General features: G+C 40.5%; 1 protein-coding gene across 2 annotated transcripts in view; it reads left to right on the top strand.

Annotated features, from left to right (window-relative positions):
- The window catches only part of PLP1 (proteolipid protein 1), a 16168-nt gene extending 3567 nt beyond the window's left edge, over positions 1-12601 (top strand). The window contains exons 2-7 of one of the 2 annotated variants that reach the window (XM_005868123.2): positions 5309-5495; positions 6254-6410; positions 7590-7758; positions 8202-8275; positions 9075-9140; positions 10496-12601. In XM_005868123.2, the coding sequence (XP_005868185.1) occupies positions 5309-5495; positions 6254-6410; positions 7590-7758; positions 8202-8275; positions 9075-9140; positions 10496-10567 (725 nt within the window). In that variant the 3' untranslated portion in view covers positions 10568-12601. Of the gene's footprint in view, positions 1-5308; positions 5496-6253; positions 6516-7589; positions 7759-8201; positions 8276-9074; positions 9141-10495 lie in introns of both variants that reach the window. The other variant, XM_005868122.2, reaches the window with a different exon arrangement.
- Positions 12602-14170: the final 1569 nt, after the last annotated feature.

The following is a 14170-nucleotide window of genomic DNA, read 5'->3' as shown; positions in this document are numbered from 1 at the left end:
GTGTGTGTGTGTGTGTGTGTGTGTGTGTGTGTGTGTGTGTGTGTGTGTGTGTGTGTGTGTGTGTGTGTTTTGGGAAGGAGCAGGGAGTATAGGAAACAAGGTGGTCCAGATGCTGTTGCCATGGTAATAGTAATACCTGTTCAAAGAGGAGGCTGAGATTCCTTTTGATTTAACTCTGTCCATATGCCTTGTCTATTTAGTAGGCTTGAATTGTCATGCCCCATGACTGCAGGGCCCCTTTCCAGCCTTTAAATGTGGTATAAGTGCTGATTTCATGTAGGAAAGACAAGATTATAGGCAGGGCCTTGTCTGACCAGGATAAGGCCAGAAGCAAAAGTCTTTGCCACTAGTACTTCCTGCTGATTGTTGCTTTATTTCTAGAACCCACCCCCTGGTCCCCATCCATCCCCAGTACCAGTCACGGCTGCTCTAGCATCTTGGCCCTGTCAACTGCTTATAGACCCTGATCAAGGAGGCCTCTGTTCATGGGGTGAGGTTAAGGGGTGGGTTCTGGGAGGAGGGTAAGTGCAGATTAGAGACCTAGGGAGATAGGGCCAGTTTTTTACTCAATGAGCCTGCCTGTTGTTTAGTTCAATTGTATAGGGTTCTATCTCTCCCTTTGTCAGCTGGATTCAAGGGACAGGCTGAGCTTGTGCAAAGCACAATCGGTCTCTTTCTACCATCGCTTTCGATGAGGCCCTTCCTCTCCTCCCTTTGATGAGTTCCCAGATTCACACTGAGTTACCATCATGGAGCTGGCCCTTGAGGCGTGCCCAGGGCATGGGAAAGAAAGGAGGGCTTGGGAGCTCTTGACTCCTGCTTAAAGAGACAGCATCAGGGTCAATACAGTCTTTTGGATGGACATGGACCTGAATAAGAGTCACAATAGTGCTGTCAACCTTTTTTCAGACTCCTTCGAAGAGCATTGGTGAGAAGGGCTTAAAGTTCTATCACAGATTGATTATACTAGTTTTGGGAGTTTGCAGATAAATCTAGCTAACAATGAATATTTCCCCTTTGCTTACATTTTGCCCACAGGGTTTGATTATATACATTTTAACATAAGATGATAGGTAGCTTTAGTCTTTGATTCACAGACATAAGTTTGTTTTCTCCAACAAGACTGAAAGGATATTGAAGAAAGTGACTGGGCCTTATAATTCCATTTTGTGTCTCATAGAATCTAGGTAACTGCTACTGTGCTTAATAACTGTACTGAATCTACATAAACAGAAATGAAAGGAAAACACTGGGTGTGGGTCATTATTTTTCTCTATGGCCTCTAGTCAAAATTAGTTGGTTTAATCAAACTGAGTTGCATTGGATAATATTATTACTATATATTTTTATGCTAACTCTACTATGTTGCAGAGTGTACTTACCCTGGAAAATGTGAGACTGTCTCTTGAGAGAGACAAGGAACTTCTCCAGAATTCCTCAGAGCCTTCCTGAATCACATCAATACCTTTCCAACCATGAAGGATTCTGAAATGGAGAGCCTATAGCTTTAGGCTCTTGTTCCCACATTCCCATGGACATTTCTTGGGCTGTGAAAAATGAAAGTGTACCAATGGACCCTTTTCAGAATATTTTGATTGTCAACTACTTTGATGAAGACCAAATTTCTTGCATGTTTTGAGTTTTTCCCAGTTGGAACCCAAAATTTGATTTTTTTCACTTGGACAGATTGACAAACTCTTCACTTCTGATGAACTTAAATACCCCCAGAACAATCACTTCATTTCAGTTGTGAAGAGATGGACATCTGATGCTTGTGCCAATATTGTTGAACTGTTTATAGCTCAACAATGATAGATTTATCTAGGGCCATTTATATTTCTGACTCCATGGTAGAGACTCATTAAAACCTATGTCCTTTTTGCCCCTTGCTTTGAGTGCCAGTAGATCAGAAAAGGTCTTACTAAGTTATTTGAGCTCCAAGAAAACAGATGAAAAATGGATGTGAAAAGGAAGAATATCAGTTAGTGATTCAGAGTTGCTCCCAAGATTTAGCCCTTTATCACCCAGTAAGAACAGTACATATGATACTCGCTGGTTAGGTGGAGATGATCAAGGGATCATCTAAAGAGGATTTTAGGACACACTAAAGAAGATTTTTCTTCATCTTTACAACACTAGAGTGGGCATCAGCTAAAACTTAGAGTAGAATTCTCTGGTTAGCAAGAGTTCAAGTTCTTCCATCCCTGATCACACCTGCACCACCATTTAGCTCTTCCCAGGGTAAAAAAGCTGGGGTGAGTGAGTGGGCACAGGATAGTCACTTGCTAGGGTGGATGGCTCTCCTTACTCTAAACAAACAGTTCTGCCATTGTTCTCTGGGCATGACCCCCTCCCCACCCCCAGGCCTATGGGCCCCTACAGAATACCAATGAGGCTCCTGAGATCTCTGGGAGAAACAAGGCTTCTTTGTTTGGGGGAGCTATGGAGGGCTCTGTCCAAGCCCTGACCCTGTGCTAGGGAGAGAGGGAACAGTGGGGTCACTGATCTTCCCCTCCCCCACCCCCAGGCTTCAGAGAACTTCTTTACTAGAAGACTCTAAGAGTTTGGGTGTGGAGAAGACTCGGATAGACAGAGAAGGAAAATGGCAGCACTGTTTATTTCCAAGCTCCTTTTCTTGACTTACAATATGCATCTAGTATCTTAACCTGTTGTGAAATTTCTGGAATGTTTCCTAAGAATAATGATCGATTTCAAATGTGTTTTTCTTTTGGTATACACATGCATATGTGTTCATATTTGCATGTATGCATATGTGTGTGTGTGTGTGTGTGTGTGTGTGTGTGTGTGTGTGTGTGTGTGTGTGCATATGCCACAGGCTCACTTTGATGAGACACTCTTACCGGGAACTATTGTAAAATTCACGCTAAGTAAACTCTGACTTCACTTATGGCATCACAGCTACAGATTGCTTCCAATAGAGGCCAAATTTTCTGACAACAATTCTTGGAAAAGAAATTCAGTTCTGCTGCAAATGTCAACTACTTGCTTTGCTTTGCTTGAGCTTCCATGCCTAATCTCTGGTGTGATATATAAGAATCTTTGAGGAAGAAGCTCTTTGAGGACTAAGGAAGGGCTGTCATTTTAGGGGATGGTGGGTGTAGGACTCACTCATTTTGTGGCTCTGAGAACAGATAAATGTGTCTATCTCAATTTTTCCATGATAGAGATCATTTAGTCCTTCAGAAAATGTTCACATTGATGTAATTCTGCCATGAAAATCACCAGATGGTTAAGCACTCAGGGCTAAAAAGAAGCTGTACTGGTATTAATAGGGTTGGGCAAATGACTCCTCTAGTCCCTGGTACCTGGTATGGACAAGTGAGGTTTGCATGAAAATCCAAACCTAAAAATTAATACAATTTACTTTCTTTTTGTAAGAAGTCCCAACATGCTCTTCTAAAATAACACTTTTCAGCACACTTGCTGATTATTTGTGTTGTGTGTGTGTCTACAGGCCTTTAACTAATTAAAATTTAGCGATTGCAAATTGTTAGCAATTGCTCTAGTAGAATGGTGCTTTTTTTTTTTTTAAATCATCACCTGAGGATATGTTTATTGATTTGAGAAAGAGTAAGAGAGAAAGAGAAACATCGATAGATTGCCTCTTGTATGCATCCCGACCAGGGAACGAACCAGCAACCTAGGTATGTGCCCTGACTGGGAACTGAACCTGCAACCTTTCGGTGTACGGGAGGACGCTCAACCAACTGAGCCACAATGGCCAGAGCAGAATGGTGCTTTCTTAACTTCCAAACTTCAAAATATATATATGAGTACCTGAAAGTTCCAGATAAGAATAATAAAAACCCAAATGCATAGATATAAGGAGAGTATTTTCAATTAGATTTTAAAAAGTAACTTAACTCTTTGAAGCTGCCATTTCTGATAGTGGGGACTGGGAAGAACTTTGCACACAAAGGTGAATTATTGGAATCTTGTTTAAATTTTTAAAAATGTGTAACTAACCAAATTATCTTTTAATTTTTTAAAAATATATTTTATTGATTTTTTACAGAGAGGAAGGGAGAGGGATAGAGAGCCAGAAACATCGATCAGCTGCTTCCTGCACACCCCCTACTGGGGATGTGCCCGCAACCAAGGTACATGCCCTTGAGTGGAATCGAACCTGGGACCCTTCAGTCCGCAGGCCGACGCTCTCTCCACTGAGCCAAACCGGTCAGAACCCAAATTATCTTTTAGATATATACCCCTGTGAGATGAGATGGGGTCTATGATTAAGAGCATCAATCAAATTCTTGGTTTCCCATCTTTAATATAAAACATATTTAACACAGTCCAACAATGAAAGAGAACACTTTCTGGAATTTTGTTAAGTCAGTGCTGTATTACAGGAGAAAATGTTTTTTGTTCAGTGAAGATCAGTTGCTGGTTTTAGACAACATCTAAACCAAACCACCAAAGCAAACCCTTAATTACAATATGGATAATCCCACAGAGTCCCTGCCCAGCATAAAAACTAAAGTAAAAGAGCCAAGTGGATGTGCTGAGATATGACATGCCCTCCACTTATTTGTGTGTGTGTGTGTGTGTATATATATATATATATATATAATATATATACATTCATAATGAATTCAAATAATTCATATATACATATAATATAAAAATGTAAAATAATTCATATATCATATATATACATATGATATGATATATGAACAGATATATAAAATCTGTGTGTATATTTGTATATTATGTATGTATACATATAAAGAACTCTTTTCTAAAGAGATTAACATTTTTATTCCTTGTACCTTTTCGGGATCAGGCCAAGAGGCCAGAGGGAGCCATCCTCTCCCAAACTCATTCTTCTCAGTAAACAAGATTCCCATATGACTGAATCTGTCGTTTATGTCTTCACATCTCACATAACACCTAGCACAATGCTAGGCACATAGTAGGTACTCCATAAGAGTTGATGGATGACTAAAACAAACAAATAAGAGTGATAAGACAGGAGAGAATGATTGCATAATCTCTCTGGCTTGCTACTTGAATTATTGATTATTAATATCCGCCCCCCCCCACACACACACAAATTCTGGGAATTAAAAGAGAGGACTTATTTTCAAGAATGGAACAAAGTATGTTTCTGGGGTCAATCTCACATTCCAGAAGCCTAAAGTTCTAGACTCTGCTGATTTTGGACTCTGGGGTAACACTTCATCCATGCATGCGAACACAGAGCATGACTGGTCTGGCAGAGAGGTAAGAGTGGCATTACCTTCCTATTGTACATTCCTGATTGCTTTCCCTTCTTCTTCCCCAGGTTTGTTAGAGTGCTGTGCAAGATGTCTCGTAGGGGCCCCCTTTGCCTCCCTGGTGGCCACTGGATTGTGTTTCTTTGGGGTGGCACTGTTCTGTGGCTGTGGACATGAAGCCCTCACTGGTACAGAAAAACTAATTGAGACCTATTTCTCCAAAAACTACCAGGACTATGAGTATCTCATCAATGTGTAAGTACCTGTCATCCCATAAAAACCCTTCTCTTTTTCTCTCCATCTTGGAGATATAGAACTCATACTTAGTGACAAGTAGGGGATTGGTGTGGCACCAGAAAGGATTCCTGAGTCTTTCCTCTCTGTGCTGATTCCACCTATGCCACAACTCCACATCTGAACCCCTAAATAAGGGAAAAGTGCCAAGTTCATAAAGTAGGGGTCTACCTGCTAGCCCATCTCCTAGCCCTTGTTTTCTTCCACGCATTCTAACTTTTGCTCAATAGGGTTAACATTGACTGAGTTGGAGCTTCCAAAGTGGTAGGTATAGAGAACTTGGGGGAGGTAAAATGACTGGACAAAGTCAGGCCACTGCTCTTGGTTTGACACACAACTTGAGTCTGCACATACCCAGTCCTAGCTTCTCTTATTCCTAGAGCTAGTTAGACTCCTGTTTCCTCATCACCTTTCTTGTCCAACTTCTCTCTCTTCTGAAGGAGCATCTTGGAAAGGTCAGGCAAAGGAGCCTAGGGCTCTGGTTGTTCAGGTCACAAGGTGGGCAAGGTGTGCATCGAGGAGCATGTGCTTCTGGCTGCACATTCCCTATCTTCCTTTACTTCAATCCAGACAAGGTGGAAGCATGGAGACGGAAATTTGTGATCCCTCTAAATCTTGTTTAAGTGCTCACTTAAGTGTCCATCTCACTTATGCAGGAAGGGAACTAGTTCCTCAATTAATAAGATTCTCTGGTCTCATTTGTCTATCTGTTAATGCAGGATCCATGCCTTCCAGTATGTCATCTATGGAACTGCCTCTTTCTTCTTCCTTTATGGGGCCCTCCTGCTGGCTGAGGGCTTCTACACCACCGGCGCAGTCAGGCAGATCTTTGGCGACTACAAGACCACCATCTGCGGCAAGGGCCTCAGTGCAACGGTAACAGGGGGCCAGAAGGGGAGGGGTTCCAGAGGCCAACATCAAGCTCATTCTTTGGAGCGGGTGTGTCATTGTTTGGGAAAATGGCTAGGACATCCCGACAAGGTGATCATCCTCAGGATTTTGTGGCAATAACAAGGGGTGGGGGACAATGGGGCATGAGTCTGTGGCCTCACCCTCACCCAAGGCTGGGAACTTTCTAGGTGCCTGGCCTTTTAGTGAGGAAGTGATGGCTACAGCCGAATGAGGTCAGGAAGAACGTGGTGCCCAGCTGGCTTAGCTTCACCTTTGAAAAGTTCCCTAGAAAATTTCATCTCAAAATGAAAAGCATGAGTTTTGTGGGATATTTTGTATAATCAGACCATTTCTAAGCCATCTGTTGATCCCTTTACTCCCCTCCTAGGAGGGACCACAACAAGAGATCTGACTACTCAAGAGTCTACAATGCTACCCATAGAACTGAAATGTAGGTAGCTAATCTTAGAGGGGGGTGGATCATGGAAATTAAATAATTGACTCCAAGGTGGAATTCACAATATTCTGGGATCCTACACTGTTGGAGGTCCCAGAGGGAACTAGAATAAATCTACATATTTACCGCTACATCTTTGACTGGGGACTATTCATGTTTCTACTGAGGCACACATTGGTTTTCAGCCTCTAGAGTTAAAGGTTCCTTTGGGGGCTAAACATCTGTGGGTTGTGGTGATGTCTTTTGTGGCCAGCAGTTGGCTTAGAAAGGTGCTGGTTTTTTTTTAATCTGAAATTTAAATCTCCTATTGGCTTTCTTTAATGACTAGGGATCAAAAGTTCTGTGACAAGAAACTTTTTCTAAGCTCAGCCTAAGGCAAGAAATGGCACGACTTTCTTTCAAGATCTATTTTGATTTTTTCACACCTTATCTGCCCAACAAATCTCCTGAAGCTTCTCTAACCCAGGGATCCTTCTCACTCCAATCCCCACCCATTCCTGCCACCCTCTGTCACACTCAGGGCCAGTTCTCTAGTAGATACTGCCAATGACATTTGGCAGAGATGCCCTGCTTACTAATTTCATATAGTGGAGATCTCTGGAATCTGGTTCTATTTCTGGCACATACCACTCCAGGATCTCCCAGTTTGTGTTTCAATGTCTACAGGCTAATGCTCATTTCTAATCACACCATGTCAATTGTTTTAGTTTGTTGGCATCACCTATGCCCTGACCATTGTGTGGCTACTGGTGTTTGCCTGTTCTGCTGTGCCTGTGTACATTTACTTCAACACCTGGACCACCTGCCAGTCTATTGCCTTCCCCAGCAAGACCTCTGCCAGTATAGGCAGTCTATGTGCTGATGCCAGAATGTATGGTGAGTTAGTGCATGGGTGTCTTGGCTTCTCAACCCCCTTATGGAAGTGTATTAATTTAGTTCTTTATTTAGGGTAAGGAGGGTGATAATTATGGGGGGAAATAAGAGGGATGCCTAGACCTTAGTTTATTAAACCCTCGCCACTGAAACTAGAGAGATGTCTTCCCTTCGAAAGAAACTTCTTGGAAGTGGGGGAAGATTTCTTGACTGTACACACTGTTCTACCCTATTTGACTGCTGTTTTCAGCAGTACATTTCAATAACAAATACAAGATTTCACAACTGTTCAATACCACCTTCTATTTTTTGGTAAATCTTCAGAAAAGACGATCCTGATTGTTAGTAGGATCAAATTTTCAGCCAGGATGGTTAAAGATGGAAAGTCGCCATGTAGCCCAAAAGCCCATGGAGCTCACCTTAGTTGATTTGTGTATCTTACTTAGGTGTTCTCCCATGGAATGCTTTCCCTGGCAAGGTGTGTGGCTCTAACCTTCTGTCCATCTGCAAAACAGCTGAGGTAAGTGATCCATTTGGGTTACTTTATAGTGGAATGGCTAGTACCATACAAGTTCCTTCCCACAGCCTTTAATTTTAAGGACCACAGTTTCTCTTGCTCGATTTTGAGTTGGCAAATTGTTTTCTACAAAATATTGATTTAATGTGCCAGAGCCAATGAGCATAGGTGGTAAAATATGTATGTTCCCTAGAGCTGCATAGAAAGCCTTCTATTTCAAGACTTCTTCCCTTAAAAGAGAAATTTGTAACTTTAGGTATAGAAAGAGCTTAATGGTAAAATCCCCCAAATGGAAATTTTTATTCTTTTAGTTAAAAACCATATGAAGAAAATGGGTTGTGCACAGAAATATTCATGGGTTTTACAAAAACACTTTCAGTTTGGAATTTCTCAATCTCCAATGTGAAGTAAAAACAGTACATTTGAAGAAGGAAAACATTGTATTGAGACAGGTTATTGTACACAAATGAATCAAAGGATTAAAAGTAATCCTGAGGAAGAAGGCGGTGAATAATTTCTTTGAAAACAAGATGTTGATTTTAAATTTTGGGACCCTGGGCACAATGATAAGAAACCAGTTGATTAAAATATTTTATGAGTGTTTTATGAGTATTCTGTGTTCTGAGTATTATGGTGTACATTTAGGAGTGGAAGGCTTACACTCAAGGAAGTGACAACTTAGTGATGCATAATTAACACACAAAGATATCAGCACATATTCAGAAAGCTGTGCTTATGATCTATAGCAGAGCATATTTTTGCTGTTGCAAGAAATAGTTCTTCCTTTTGCACTTTCTTGTAGTTCCAAATGACCTTCCACCTGTTCATTGCTGCATTTGTGGGGGCTGCAGCCACACTGGTTTCACTGGTAAGTTGCCTTTGGATTATCTTGGCCAATAAATGGTCCTGGGATAGCTGGTGTTCAGCTATGCTGCAAGGCAAAAAGATAGATTCCTTCTAAGCTTGAAATGCTGGAGAGAAGCTACTGGGAAGAGACAGAAAAGTGTAGAGACTGTATATCTATACTTTGGTTGGCAAGGCATAAAAACTTCAGAAATTAGGCAGGGACAAGAAAAGTGGTATGAGGGAAGAGGAGGTAAGAGATTCATAGATAAGAATTATAATATTTGGCATTTACAGAGCATGTAATATTGCCAAATGCTTTGCAATCCTACATTACAGTTAATTCCCAACACATCCTGGTCAGATAAGTTTCAAGAACACTGGAATATTACTAAAAATAATATTCCAAAGCCTGGAATTCTATATACTGTAAATATGACTCTATCTTGTACACTTTCCAAAGGATTTAGTTACGCTCCTGAAAATATGGGAAGGATTCTCTGACAGTATGAGAACTGTTATTGCTATAATGTGATTCTATGTCCCAAGTTCCGTTGCTGGTGTTACAACACAGTGTTAATGTAGTGCATTCACGGTTCACATTAAAAACCCAGGGCAATGAAGGGTGAGGCAATTTATCTGAAGTCATTGAATAAGTGGTGAATGTGCAAGGATAAGCTCACAGAACTCCTGGCCCTTATTGCTGAGGTTTTTATAAAGTCTAGTTGTTTCTCATTTTGTAAAATAAATTGATGCACTGACGGGCTGTGTTGCACAGTGTGGCTGTGTGTCTGCAGCAAGCCCTCTATGATTCCAGGTCACTCAGACATGAAAGTAAGATGATGGCAGACCTATGTATCATTTACTTTTCCCTCAAGAAAAGTCAGTGCTAGGCCAAACATAGTATGGAATAAATCAGGCCGAGTTGGTTCTCTGTACCTGGGACATTAGAAGAAAATGTTTCAGAAAGGACTTCTAGTCAAGTATATAGGACAAAAGCCTGGGACATGCTACTTTTTATAGAACAGGGATTTTTCCTTTATTTAGCTATGGTTTTATTTCATCACTTCTTTTAAAAAATGTATTTCGATTGATTTCAGAGAGGAAGGGAGACGGAGAGAGAGATAGAAACATCAATAATGAGAGAGAATCACTGATCGGCTGCCTCCTGCATGCCTCCAACTAGGGATCCAGCCCACAACCGGTTGATGTGCCCTGACCGGGAATCGAACCGGTGACCTCCTGTTTTATATGTTGACACTCAACCACTGAGCCACCACGGCTATACTATTTCATCACTTCTTCATTCCTAAAAGGACTGGAGGAGAGAGAAAGCTTCCTTTTCTACTCTTACTCATATTCTCTCTCTGTTCCTTACAGCTCACCTTCATGATTGCTGCCACTTACAACTTTGCTGTCCTTAAACTCATGGGCCGAGGCACCAAGTTCTGATCACCTGTAGAAACTTCCCTTTCTCTAACAGCAAGGCTCTAACCACACAGCCTACAGTGCTGTGTCTCCCATGTTAACTCTTTGCCTTTACCACTGACTGGCCCTCTTCTTACTTGATGAGTGTAACAAGAAAGGAGAGTCTTGTGGTGATTGATGTCTCTCTGTGGACTCTCCCCTCTTATGTTCCTTTTTTAGTCATTTTGCTTCACAGCTGTTTCCTGCTAGAAATGGGAAATGCTTAAGATGGTGACTCCACCACTACAAGTCACAAAGAAATGGAGGCTCTACTTCAACTTTCAAGCATCTCCTGAGGACCAGGGAGTGTTTTCTTCTCAAAGGGCACTTCCACTGATGGAAACAAAGTGGAAAGAAAGATGCTCAAGTAGAGAGCAGGAATGTACCTGGCCCCATTAGATGATAAGGGACCAAATATATTCTCCTTGGTGTGCAAAACAGAGAGCTCAGTCCTGTCTCCCTATTACCACTGAAAATAGAAGAAAAAAATGCCAGTAAAACAATAAGAGCATTTGCCCAAATCTACCTATTGCAGCTGGGAGAAGGGGGTCAAAGCAAGGATCTTTCATCCATAGAAAGAGAGCACTGACCCCAATAGCGAAGGACTATTTAAGCCCTAACTCAGCCAACCTTACTTACAGCATAAGGGAGCATAGTGTCTGTGTAGACAGAGGGGGCACCTGGCCTTACACCTCATTAAAGAAGAGAAACAGGGTGTTGTCAGCATTTTCTCATTCCCTTTTCCTTGAGAACAGCTACCATGACAACCCTGTGGTTTCCAAAGAGCTGAGAATAGAGAAAAACTAGCTCAGATGAAAAAAGACTGGCTTAAGTAACAGCAGTTGCTAGTGGCTAATGGTGTAAACGGAGCCAGCCCTCTGGTAGACACAGGATAGATAACTCTTTGGATAGCATGTGTTTTTTCTGTTAATTACTTGTGTACTCTGGCCTCTGTCATACCTTCACAATGGTGCTCTTCTCATAGGGTATTATCCATTCAGTCATTGTAGGTGATTTGAAGATCTTGATTTGTTTTAGACTGATGCACATTTCACATTTTCCAGTTTGTTTATCACTTGGTCAGGGTTGTATCAGAAAGGTCTGGAGAATGATCCTTTGAATATGATTCTTTAACTAATGAAAATTGGACATTAAACATCACAAATGATATGTAAAATTGGCTAGTTCCATACATCTACTGGAATTTTCTATAAGTTATTCTGCTTTTTGCAGAAACAGATTTGGTGAATTTTAATCTCAATTTGAATAACCTTTTATTTTAATAATTAGTTGGTTGTTCTTTCTAGCTAGTGCGGGATGATTTAATTTAACAATGTTACCTTGGTGTGTTAAAGAGTCAGATTTAACATAGAGGTTATTCTTTCCTGGTATAGATCACTAAACTGAATACACCAGCTGTCAGCTATTTGGTTGGCAAGTTTCCACAGAAAAGGAAAGGTGGAAAGATTTTGAAACCAGGTTTCAGTCTTCTCTTTCTTGTTTATTAACTTTGGGTTAAAATATAAAAGGCTGATTGGTCATTATTGAAAGAAAGGTTTTATGGGTATGGCTGTAGGCAGCTCTTTTGTTGTAAAGAGTTGTATATTTTTCTCCCAAAGTGGTTTCAGCAATGTTTAAGGAGGTGTAAGATCTTTACAAAAAGACACTGATATTTGTTTTTAGACCAGTATACTAGATAAGCTTCCAGGCTGCATTGAGGGAGGAGATGGAAAAAATTCTGTAAGAAACCAATCAAGATCAAGGAAAGTGAAGTAATCCATACCTTGTGTTTTGTTTTGATTTAATAGCATAACAAATAACCAACTCTTCCCTGAAAACCTCCCAGGCATACATACACACATATACACACAAAGAGGGTTAATCAACTGCAAGAGTTTCCTTCATTTCTGATATAGAATTTCAATTTTAACATACATAAAGGATAAACTTTTAGAAACTTATCTTACAAAATGTATTTTATAAAATTAAAGAAAATAAAATTAAGAATGTTCTCAAACATTGTGTCGTCTGAGTGAATTGTTCTGTTTAACTCACAATTGAACTTGAATAATTGTGTCTTTATTTTGCTTTGTTCAAGGACTTCATTCATTTTTTTCAGGTTATCCAAGTCATTCTCACAATTCTCTGAAATAGAGTCGATAAATCACTTCTGTTTTTATACCTGGTGACACTAAGAAATAGAGGCAAAAAAAAAATTAATCCAAAAAGTACATTTCTGAGCTTGGACTAGAATTCAGATCTTGATACCAATTCATTGCTTGTTTTAGGGTTTCTTTTCTCCTAAGCTGGGTTTCAGAGTGGTCTGCTAATTCGGAGTCAAACATGGTTACTTCAATAGAATAATGGTGCCCAGCTCCAGTGTCTTTAGAATTATGTTATTGTTAGCTCTTTGAATTTTCCAATGAATCCTTAATGTTTCATACATGAGTAATTCTCATGTATCTGAGAAGTACTGAATGAAAGGTTTAATGTCAAAGCAGAGCAAATATGGTAAGGGCAATATAAATTTAGTTTGTGGCAGGAAAGTATTAAAATGATTAATGACATCTACTACTATGATTGGCCAGCCCACTAGCCCTTGGGACACAGCATTAAATACCCAGCTAGCATTTGGTACTCTTGAATAGTACTCTAATGACCAGCCTAAAGAAAACTGGCTTAAAATTCACTATAAATTCATTGTCTCATAGTTGCAGCTGGCAAGGAGCATGACTAGAGAGAAACCTAAGGAGCTCCGTTCAAAAATAGTTTCAATTTAATCTCCCGATTTCTGCTTCATTACAATTAATATTCTGCAAGCAAGTCTGGTTGGATGACTTTAAGACTAAAAGAATAAAGATATGACAAGGACTTATTTTTAGACACTGGCAAACAAGGACGCAGCACCGTATTTTAGAGAATTGATTCAGAATGCTATAGAGTGAATGTATTTTTGCCTCAGAACAGCAGAAAGCCAGTTCCCAAGAAAGCTGTGTTTGTCTGCCATTATTTGGCTCTGCCCTATGGGACTGATCTATAGATGAAGTTTCCAGGCTCTCAGAAGCTGAGAGCATCTCCAGTGTATCAATTGAGCCCATTGTTCTTAGCTCTCCCACACATCATAAACCTCCTTTCTCTAAAGGGAAAGAGCTCTCTTTGTGCTTAGATCAGCCAAAGATCGAGATGCAGCAGTATAAACAAGAAACATTTTCTTACAGCATCAGTTATGTTGCTTTTCCTATCTTCAGGGTCAGTACTGCATGCAATTATGCAGGGTGTGGAAGCTGCAGGTTTGGCCAGAGCAACATTGGTTCATTCATTAATTCAATCTACAAACATTTATGGAGCATGTACTAAGCTTTGTACTAAACCCTGGGAGTCTCAAGTTTGGGGGTGATGTGGGTAGAAAGGCTATAAAGATATGATCTTACATTCAAGGATTTCACTCAGTCTAACAGGGAGGTCTACTAGGGTAGAGTGAAGTGGAGGCAAGAAGCATGCAAGAAGCAATCTGACCAGCTGACTGCAATGGGCATCTGAATTCTCCTCTCAGTATGTGGGAGAGGGGTGGTTAAGGGCCATGACTTC

Source organism: Myotis brandtii, unplaced genomic scaffold (assembly GCF_000412655.1).
Source record: "Myotis brandtii unplaced genomic scaffold, ASM41265v1 scaffold2637, whole genome shotgun sequence".
NCBI lineage: Eukaryota > Metazoa > Chordata > Mammalia > Chiroptera > Vespertilionidae > Myotis > Myotis brandtii.
Note: the sequence above shows the minus strand (reverse complement) of the source record. Positions and strands in the feature narration are given on the sequence as shown.